Genomic DNA, 10,971 nt, shown 5'->3' on the forward strand with positions numbered 1-10,971 from the left:
TACCGGAGGAACACTTTGTGTGCTACCAAACGTCACAACGTAACTGGGTGATTATAAAGGTGCTCTACAGGTGTCTCCGAAGGTACTTGTTGGGTTGGCGTATTTCGAGATTAGGATTTGTCACTCCGATTGTCCGAAAGGTATCTCTGGGCCCTCTCGGTAATGCACATCACTTAAGCCTTGCAAGCATTGCAACTAAAGAGTTTGTTGCAAGATGATGTATTACGGAACGAGTAAAGAGACTTGCCGGTAACGAGATTGAACTAGGTATTGAGATACTGACGATCGAATCTCGGGCAAGTAACATACCGATGACAAAGGGAACAACGTATGTTGTTATGCGGTCTGACCGATAAAGATCTTCGTAGAATATGTGGGAGCCAATATGAGCATCCAGGTTCCGCTATTGGTTAATGACCGGAGACGTGTCTCGGTCATGTCTACATAGTTCTCGAACCCGTAGGGTCCGCACGCTTAACGTTACGATGACAGTTATATTATGAGTTTATATGTTTTGATGTACCGAAGGTTGTTCGGAGTCCCGGATGTGATCACGGACATGACGAGGAGTCTCGAAATGGTCGAGACATAAAGATTGATGTATTGGACGACTATATTCGGACACCGGAAATGTTCCGGGTGATTTCGGAGAAAACCGGAGTGCTGGAGGGTTACCGGAACCCCCCCCCCCCGAGAAGTAATGGGCCTTATGGGCCTTAGTGGAGAGAGAGAGGGGCAGCCAGGAGGGGCCGCGCGCCCCCTCCCCCTCTGGTCCGAATTGGACTAGGAGAGGGGGGGCGCCGCCCCCCTTTCCTTCTCCCTTTCCCCCTTCCTTTCCCCCTCCTAGTAGGAGTAGGAAAGAGAGGAGTCCTACTCCTACTAGGAGGAGGACTCCTCCTGGCGCGCCAACAAGGGCCGGCCGGCCTCCCCCTTGCTCCTTTATATACGGGGGCAGGGGGCACCCCATAGACACAATAATTGATCTATTGATCTCTTAGCCGTGTGCGGTGCCCCCCTCCACCATATTACACCTCGATAATATCGTAGCGGTGCTTAGGCGAAGCCCTGCGTCGGTAGAACATCATCATCGTCACCACGCCGTCGTGCTGACAAAACTCTCCCTCAACACTCGGCTGGATCGGAGTTCGAGGGACATCATCGAGCTGAACGTGTGCTGAACTCGGAGGTGCCGTACGTTCGGTACTTGATCGGTCGGATCATGAGGACGTACGACTACATCAACCGCGTTGTGTTAACGCTTCCGCTTTCGGTCTACGAGGGTACGTGGACAACACTCTCCCCTCTCGTTGCTATGCATCACCATGATCTTGCGTGTGCGTAGGAATTTTTTTGAAATTACTACGTTCCCCAACTGGCGGAGCGAGCGTTGTGGTCCTGGTCATAGCGCTTGCGACACTCATCGGCCTCCTGCCCCCAGTTTTTGCAAATTTGACACCGGGGGCGCCACCAATTGTTGCGACGGCCACCACCTCCGTTGTTGCCGCCGTTACCCCCACCACTTTGCCGACCATTGCCAACGTAGGAGGGGTTGCGGTCGCGACCACCGTTGGGTTCGCCGTTGCCGCCTTGGCGGCCGTGCCTGGGCTGGCCGTTGCCATCGGCCGAGCGACCCCCACCCTGGGAGGGGTAGGGCTCCGAGTAGGGAGCACGCCCGCCCTGGCCGTAGGGGCCCGAGCGAGTCACGGCGTTGGCGGAGGGAGTCCACCCCTCTGACGCACTCTGCTGAGCCTGCAACGCTTCGAACGACAAGACGAGCGAGTAGAAGCTGGAGTAGGGCATTGGTGCATTACTCACACCCAGGGAGGCGGCGATGGAGTTGTAGGCGGAGCCGGAGGTGAGGATGTGATCAATGAGCTCGTCATCACGAATCGGAGAGCCGGCGGCAGCCATGGTGTCGGCGAGGGCCTTCATCTTGTGCATGTACTCAGCCGCGGACATCTCCTCCTTCCGCAGCGTCTGGAGTTGACGCCGGATGTGACGGACGTTGGCACGACTCTGCGCGCCGTACATGGCACCGACGGCCGTCCATACCGCCTGCGCCGTCTCGCAGCTGATGAGCTGACAGGCGATGTCCTCCTCCATGGGGGTAAGAAGGAGGCCCTTGACCTTCTGATCTTGAGTCCACCAATGATGATACGCCAGATTAGCGGCGTTCGTCGCGGCGTCGCCAGTCCCGACAGCGATGGTCTTGGCGGGTGCCGCCGTGGTGCCATCCAGGCACCGGCTAAGACGGTGCCGGCGATGCCTCCCCACATCATGAAGTTGTGGCGGCCAAGGCGAACGGAGATCGCCGGAACGGCGAGGGCGGCGGGAACGGTGGCAGCCGCTGGCGAGGTGATGGTGCCGACACTGTTGGAGAGCGAAAGGGCGGCGGACGACAACGCGGCGGCGCGGAGGAGGACAGCGCGCGGCGGCGGCGGCGCGGAAGGGCGGCGCGCGGCGGCGGATGGATCAGGCGACATGTAGTGTTCGCGCGGCGGCCGTGTGGCTAGCTAGCAAGCAGATTGATGGATCCCACGTATGTGCATGGCTAGCTAGCAAGCTTGATGGATCCTGCGTATGTGCGTAGCTAGCTAGCAAGCGGCGGCGCCGCCGCGGTAGATGGGATCGGACGGCGGCGCGAGGGACGTGCGGCGGCAGCCCGACCTGGCTGATACCGAATTGAAGAGGTAGGTTTAGGGTTTTGCGTGGGTGGTTAACATCCAGCCTCACGTCTCTTTATATAGATGATCATAATACAATTACATACGTATACAAATACGTGTACATGTATAATATGCTAGACCCTATTTTACCTTCAGAGTCCCTCCGCTCCACCACTCCACTCCCGAAGCAGGTGGAGCTGCAATTCAAAACCGTGGAGTGAGCAAATAGGTACTCCACAGATCCTTAATGCTGGGGAGCTGGTGGATTGCCAAACAGCTCCCAAGTTTCAGATAGCAATCCCTCAAAAAAATAAAGTTTCAGTTAGCAACAATGGTCGAACCAAACTATAAATTGGACGCTTAAAATATTAGAAATTGGAGCATTTTTCTCTTGAAACATGATTTGGCCTCACAAAGGACATCGGTAGCTACTCCAAATTAGCTCATAAACTGGATAAATACAGTTGTGCAAATCGCTTTGTTATTCTCCGTGTAATGCAAATTACTAGTTCATTACGTTATCTTGGCAACATATACTGCAGTTGCACCAGGTACCACAAACTGGCGACGAACTTCCCACGGAGCAGTGGAAGATAAGTACCAAAAAGAAAGAAGAGGAAAACTCGCCAGTAATTGTAATATTATTGGCTTATTTGATAAATAGTGAAATGTATGCTTGGTCACTATTTGAAAAAATACCATGCTATAATGTACTGCAACTTTGCAGAATGTAATTAAAACACTTTGAGGGCAAATATGTGTACCTGAAAAGACAACTAAAGAAAGCAAATCTATGTGGAAAAAAAAATCCTGTTGAGAGTCAGGCATCTTAAGACGGGTTCATCACTGATCCCAGTATTTTAGACCCATCACAAATCTCATTTTCAAGTTCTCTTGGTCATTTGGGTTACTGAGTAGTCACCGTAAATCCTGCGGATAGTAAACATGTGGGTTTATGTAACCTTGTGGAGGCTGGACGCGAGACGGGGTGAGATGTAAGGATTGGCTATATCTGACTTGCTGCCTTTGAGCACCAAACATTGGGAAAACAGGCATTGATCCAGCAAAATTCTCCCTTGGCAAAATTTGCATCGGCGGTGGATGGCAGTAAAATGGCCTGGGCCCAAAATTGTTTGGGACGGAGATTGATGTTGGATAGGTTCCAGTGGGAGGATGCATACTGACTTGTGGCTCACTTCTGCATTCAGGAGGATCGTCATTAATCATGATAACCTCTTTCATCATGTAGGTAGGGTGATGCATGACTGGAGCAGGGTTCCTGTATGGTTTCTGCAGAGAATGATGATTAGATTGCACCATGAAACCACCATGCATTGGAGGCCCAACAAAGTTGCTAGCTTGAACACTTGGAAGAGGAATCTGGTGACTCCTTGCTGATGGAGTTCTGTCGATCAATGCAGAATGACTATGTTGGTAGTCTGGAGGCACAAAACTAGCAGGTGGCATGTAATTCCCTCCCAGCATGTAGTCTGGCTTTGGAGCTTGAGGACGCCCACTCTCCTGGCTGTTCATCACCATCAAGTTCTTGCCCATCAGTCTCAACATAGGACTTGGCGGCGATGGAAGTTGAGTTTGCAATGCTGGTCTGATACAATCTGTCGCATAAGACAGGGAGCTCATGGAAGATTCAGTTATAACTTTGCCAGTTAATAGCTGACCATGTGAATCTAAGTAAGGGTTTGAATTTGTGTCTGTTCTTTGGTATGTGCTGAAAGATGATGATGTCCGTAAACCCATGTGCAATTGTGGAACTTGTTTTCTAGCAAAAGTGTCTGATCTGGCTGTTGAACTTTCATGGTCTAAGTGAGGCTCCCTGGAGATGCTCTCACGACAAGAGCAGCAATACAACTTCTCCTTAGCCAACTGGTCACCTTCTCTTGCTGGAGGCATCGACTTCGTCTCCTGATTTGAGCTCCCAGACATGCTCTTTTCAAGTGTCCTAACATTTACGGTCGATTGGCCTGGTCCTGACTCTTCATTTCTTGAACCATTCAAAGCAACTGGAGAAGACATAGTTGAGGCAACCGAAATAGGAGAGTCTGATGAGTCCCGACCAAATGCCAAAAAAACATGATCTTGGTTAGAGTCTTCTCTGTTCGACGTTATTGACGAGTTATCCCGAGGAGTTGCAAGACCCATTTCCCTGTTATTAGTTAAGCAGGTGCTAGATTCCTTAGTTGAAGCTGGGTCTACCTGACATTCCTCCATCTCATTATTGGTAACAATGTTTGACACATGAGTATGATGTGTGGATTGCTTAGTGGAGCATTGATCCTGCATTGATGAACTTCCTTTGGGCACAGTTTTGCTATTTTCAAGACTCAAAGAACCACTACTTATTGCACTGCAACAGTCCTCGTGAGTATTTCTGGAGACCGAGGTACATTGCATTTGAGTTGCATGTTCTTCACCTTCAGAATCCATATGCGTACTTGTTGTTTGTTGTGTCACATCATGCTGATGATCCCCTTGCCCCAATGCCGGCATGTCAGTTCCATAAGAGATATCATTATCTGTGGTATCTTCTTGGGTATGCTTTACAACCTTATCGGATGTGCCATTATTAGTAACGCTGAAGGTATTGTTTACATGTCTGTGATCAAGTTCATGCTCTTGACCAAAATCATTGACTAGCCCACTAATAGAAGGTGAAAAGTCACGCTTGCGAGTCCTCGATACAGATCTGTGCTTTCTTAACACCTTAGAAGTAGACACTGTCCTCTTTGAGTCATTACTCAGACCTCTAATGGAAACAGAAAGACAAGGTTCAGAGCATTTTGTCGAGGTGGAATTCCTCACTGTATCATACTTATCAGACCTAGAAGCTTCTCTTCTTCCAATCTCCTTAATTTTTCTCTTCGCAAGAGTAGCAGCTGATCTAGGTACTTTTGGGAAGGCACTGCTGGATGAAGGATTTTCTGATGACCATCTGGGAATTGATCTGAATAATCTTGAAGAACCCTTTTCATGATCATCATTTTCATTGACTTCCAAAGTGGTGGCTGTCTCTTCTGTTGACCGTGAAGAAAATGCCTCAGTATAACTTCCTGTAATTTGAGGATCATCAAAGCCACCAATCATGCGGCTCCTAGCCAATTTCTTTGTTCCAGGTTTCATGCTATCTGACAATATATTATTTGACTTTCTGCTCAAATTGTTAGTGATACCCGAACGTTTGGAGCACACCCATTGCCTTATAGTTCCCGAACGACCACAACTGCTGCTTTCAGTAGGTTTCTGTGTATGCATGGCCAGCTCCTCCTCAGAGGTGTCAGCATGGATATCCCCATCTGGGTATAATTCAACCTGGACATGTATCAAAGGAATAAATGAACAGAAATATTATTGAATAAAATAGACTGGAGAGGAAGCTAACATCATATGCGATTTGGTAGATAAATTCAGTAATATAATAAAAATTCCACCAACCAACATGGCATCTGTAAAATCAAAATGATTCATGAACTAAATTAACCCACAGAGAATGCATTTTGAATACTACTGTGACTTTTCAAGCTTCTCACAGAAGCAAAGAGCTCAAATAAAATTAGCAAGCATGTCAATCAACATAATCTGAACCATAATCTAAGAGGTTTAAGTAATTATGAGTCATGTGCGTGAACTCCAAGGAACCAAAATGGTTTAGGTTCAAGGATAAGGCTATGTAAGCTAAACACAAAACCTACTTAAATTACAGTAAAATATACGCATGAAACTAACTAAATTGTATACCTGAGATTTCAAATGGTTTAGTCGGTTGCACTTCTTTCCATGTACCTTGAACTTTTTATTCCTAAATGATTTAGATTCCAAGGATGTCTTTTTCATCAATGTACTCTTTCCAGTCTGGTGCTTTTCAACTTGCTTTAAACCATCATTGCCCAAGACCAAGGGTGCACCGATAGGCTTGGATAAAATTCTGATTTTTATGCCATTTGAATCAACATAGACATCACTATCTCTTTCACTATCTTTTGCTTCAGATGGTACCACTCGTGGGCTACGGTTCTTAGTGCAAAGCACCTTGTTCACAGCTGGCACAGACAAATCGATAGCCCAGTTAGTCCCGTTCCTCCGATCAAGGTCATCAAGAGTGTATGGAAGGGCTGTCTTGTAAATGTCCACCATCAGTTGCATCTTCCTCTGCTTCACTTTTGGCTTCACAATAACCGTCTCTACTACTGGCTCGGCATTAGACACAGCATAAAGGCACTGATCTATGTGTGCATTCAAAGTGGTATTTGATGGAGAAGAGAAGACTTTGCAAACAGGACAGGTATTTGAAGCCTTTGGATTCGAAACCGAGCTAGAGTTGTATGATAAATCTTTTCTCTGACGGATATCTGTCATAGAGCCTGACTTGACTAGCAACTTGCCCTTCTTTTCTGAAGTCTCACGTGATGAGCCAAGACTTTTCAAATAGGGTCGAGCAACCTCTGTCCCCGAACTTGCTTTGGTGCAAATATTATCTTCCTGATATGCTTGTATAGCCTTACTAGTATGGCCTAATTCATTTATATTTCCACCTTGGTCAGTAGCAGTCTTCCCACCCTCTGTAGGAGTGTATTGAGATGGACCAAGTGACTCATCTGCTGATTGACATGACTGGAGGTTGATACCAGTTGTATTCACATTTGTCAAACCAGCTTCTCTAGCCTTTACCAAATCAACAAAAGCATCGGCTTCTAGGCATGCAGCAGACTGCTCAGAGTCTACGCAAGTATAGAAAGACCTTGACCGGAGCAAATCGGGAGGCTCGAATGGAGGCAGTAGATCTTTAACTCCACGCTTCAAGCAAAGTTCCAGTGACTGCGGGTGGAAAGGCCAACTTCTCTTGATGCCTTTGCTCCTCGAATCAAAAACATAATCTCTGGGAAGATAAAAACAGACGCATTAGCATAAAAAATACTGAAAACATTTCCTTCGAATGATTTGGATGAAAAACAAATTTAAATAAATTCTGTTCAAATGATTCGGATTTAAATTGAATTCATAAATTCATGCCCAAGTAAGCCAACCTGAACTAGAATACAAATTTCAAAGTGTCACCGCCACAAGGGGATTTATCTTTCTTTAACAACACAGCCACACCTTCCTCTTTAGAATACCGTAAACACTGAAGCTCTTGGAATGAGATGGTGGGTGTTTAGACACAGCGACTCCGGAAGAAAAAAGATAAAACTATAAGGAGCCTGACAGAAGAGCCAAGTCCAATAGTCCCCACCCATTGCTCACATGGACGCTATCCCTTGATGATCACAAGAATCCCACAACTGCTATCAGCTCACTCTAAAAAAAAGCCGGCTGTGTTCCTTTGTGGCATGTTTGCCATTGGCACTACTTGCTCATAGCCGCATGCGAGGAGACTGCAACCTTTCGCCACACCGCACATGCAAATGAGCAACATACCAGAAAGTGGCACGCAGTCTCCAAGGTGTTTTTGCAGAACCAGCACTACTTGTCATTGGGGATGCCCAGTGGCGGAACCAGCTTGTCGAGCCGGGGCAAGGTCTGATAGTTGCACTCTCAGTGAGCAAATGGCCATAAGAACTGACGTTGAAACCCTGAAGCAGTGATTACACTAATGGAGGCTTCTCCAGTGGAGCAGCTGCCCAAGCTGGCCGGGCTGTGGCTCCGTCACTCGCGATGGCTTTTCGCATGTCCGCCGTTGGGATATGCTCCTGCATGAACAACCAGCTGAAGAACCAGCAATTCTACAGCACCCACACTTTCCAAATAAGCTTCAAGAATGGGTGTCTTATTACTCTCTCAAAATATGCCCTATAAATTACTTTGGCATCACATATAATAGAATCCGCTACACCGCATCCAATAGGATAACCCGGTTCTTGCTTTTACCCCCACGCCACTAACCAGAAGCATTGACACTTCTTCTCCAGTAAACCATATATGCCACGTATATATAGTATTCAAACGGCTTCAGTAATGGTCAACTGGACTATGTCAAAAGGAAGAAAAAGGAGACGAACATCGATAAGGAACTAAAATCACCATATCTATTTACAGCATAACATCACTAAGTAGGGAAAAAGATAAGAAAAAAGAAATAAAAGGAAACGTTAGCTGTAAACAGCTGTCAAATTAGATTCATGGAACAAGGAATCCCTTTTGCATGTTTCAGTTTCTTGGATCCTTTCCCCCCCACACCCACAGCCAGACAGCCTCATCCCATAGCCAGTCAGACACCCACCACAACAACACAGATTAACCCCATGAAAGCAACAGTGCACACCCAATAATTAATCCGTGCGGTGCGTATGGATCGGAAAGACGCAAATCCACCATTTTAAGAAGATAACAAACCCCAAGCTGCTAAACCATACCACAAGGTACTAAACCAATAATCAGAAAGGTCCCTCTTATTATTTCTCACCTTATGGAGAAGGTGGGACACGGTTGGACAAGATCCGCAGGATCTTGGTGTGCCGACTCCGGAGAGTCGGCGGCGTGGAACGTCGCTGGATCAGCACCCACAACCCGAACCACAGACTGGGAGGAGCACGAGGGGCCTGAAGGGTGGTCACTGGATAGCATCGATCTGGTGAATGTAACGAGGTAGTAAGTTCACCCGGTGGAAAGCAAGAACCTTTGCTTCCTTGGCTGCCCCCAACTACCTCATCAGGCACCTGCAAACAGAAACCAAGACCCATGTTATTTCATGTCCACACATCAGACGAGCTCTTCTCGGGGAATCTATCGTGTCATTTTATGTGGAAGGGAGATGGAGGAGTGATTGGAGTGGAGAGGGGGAGAGACGAAGAGGGGTGGAAGACAAGTTACTCTGAGATTAGTCGAAGACGAAACCACATGAAATATCAGTAGAGTCTAAAGCACAAGTGGGTTGGTGGGCAAATCAAGAAGTGGATTAGTGGGAAGCTTACACAGGTCACACAGCTCTTGCAAGGATTTGCAGAAAGGCAGTATAAGGTAACAAGAGATGAACAGTTGCTAAGCACATGAGGTTAGCTTATCTGGTACTGCTTTGTTGATGGGGAAATAAATAGACAAGAAAATGGAGAAAGGGAGGAGGGAGGGGTAGTTTAACGAGGGAACATATGTGGTGAGAAATCAACACAAGGATTTTGCTGCATAATCTCGGCCTCTCTCTGGCCCAAAAGGGGATTTTTTTTTTCTTCGGCCTGGGAAAATAAAGGAGCACTAGCCTAGCTAGCAAGCACAAAATTAGAAAGAAAGGGCATAATCTGCACCAAATCTACGAAAGGCGAGCAGGAACCAGACCAAGAATCTTCTCCGTGTGGTTAATTAAGACCACCATAAGCATCAAAGGAAAATAGCTTAAGATCCAGCATGAACAGCGCGAGAAGAAGAAAAACATCCAAAAGGAGATCCACGCACAGCACAGCCCACGCCCCACTCGTCGCAAGAGAAGAAGAAAGAGGGGAGCTAGCGTAGGGGGGGAGAGGCAGGAAAAGGAACTCACGGGTCGATCCAAGCGGAGAAATCTCAAGAAACGGGCTAACAAATCACAGCAAGATAGAGGAAAGTCCTCACCTTTGCTCCTCAAGCCGCGCACGCGCGCCCGCGTCCTGGTAGATCCACCCGGCGACGGGATGCCGGGGCGAGCTGGGGGAGGAGCGTGGAGCTCACTGGCTCAGTATGGGTGGGGGATTTCGATTTGGGGGGGTGGGGAGAGGGAGAGGAGAGGAGAGAGGGGGAGGGGAGAAGCGTGCGGAGTCAGACTACCACCTAATCTATCTCGCCTTCTCTCTCCTGGTTAGTAGTTCCACTCAGCGATAGTATATGCTTTTCTCTTTGACATTTCCACCCAGCAATGGTGGAGTGAGTAAAATTAGCGGTGATGTGAAACAAAAAGGAAGAGAAGGAAACACCAACCACTCGCGCCTCGGAGGCATCTGGTTCTCAGGCTCAGCCAACCTAAGCGAGGGGTCTACCACTAATAACTGCAGCTCCAGAGAGATATAGGCCGGTCCGCTAACTTTGACTGGGCCGGCTTTTTAAGTAAAGAACCACGGTTATGCTGTATCACATGCCACTGTTTAATTGGCGTGTATCGTCGGTTGAATGATGACACATGTCGCAATGCAGAGCTGATATGTGGTCTGTTGGCGAATAACATAATTGTGTTCTGTTCCGGAAGGATTATGCCAACTTAAGTGAATGCCCGAAATGCAAATCATCAAGATGGAAAGATGGCGATGCTGTGAAGAGGATTCCTCATAATGTTCTGAAACATTTTCCAATTACACCAAGATTGCAGAGGTTGTTTTATGATGCTGAAACA

The 10,971-nt window shown here is 47.5% G+C and overlaps 1 protein-coding gene across 1 annotated transcript; it reads right to left on the bottom strand.

Annotated features, from left to right (window-relative positions):
* Window positions 1-3,277: 3,277 nt before the first annotated feature.
* Window positions 3,278-10,417, bottom strand: LOC123053598 (uncharacterized). The gene is made up of 4 exons (XM_044477073.1): window positions 10,221-10,417; window positions 9,082-9,334; window positions 6,420-7,557; window positions 3,278-5,993 (listed from the first exon to the last, which is right to left on the bottom strand). The coding sequence occupies exons 2-4, from the start codon at window positions 9,240-9,242 to the stop codon at window positions 3,585-3,587; spliced, it is 3,708 nt and encodes a 1,235-aa protein (XP_044333008.1). The 5' UTR covers window positions 9,243-9,334; window positions 10,221-10,417; the 3' UTR covers window positions 3,278-3,584.
* Between the last annotated feature and the right edge of the window lie 554 nt (window positions 10,418-10,971).

Source organism: Triticum aestivum, chromosome 2D (assembly GCF_018294505.1).
Source record: "Triticum aestivum cultivar Chinese Spring chromosome 2D, IWGSC CS RefSeq v2.1, whole genome shotgun sequence".
Lineage (NCBI taxonomy): Eukaryota > Viridiplantae > Streptophyta > Magnoliopsida > Poales > Poaceae > Triticum > Triticum aestivum.

Bases quoted from the DNA above. Each gene is read 5' to 3' on its own strand.
- LOC123053598 (XM_044477073.1), bottom strand. From the start codon at position 9,242: ATGCTATCCAGTGACCACCCTTCAGGCCCCTCGTGCTCCTCCCAGTCT. The intron at 7,558-9,081 runs GTGAGAAATAAT...TTATCTTCCCAG, and splicing joins TGTCCCACCTTCTCCATAAG to AGATTATGTTTTTGATTCGA. The intron at 5,994-6,419 runs GTATACAATTTA...ATACATGTCCAG, and splicing joins TAAACCATTTGAAATCTCAG to GTTGAATTATACCCAGATGG.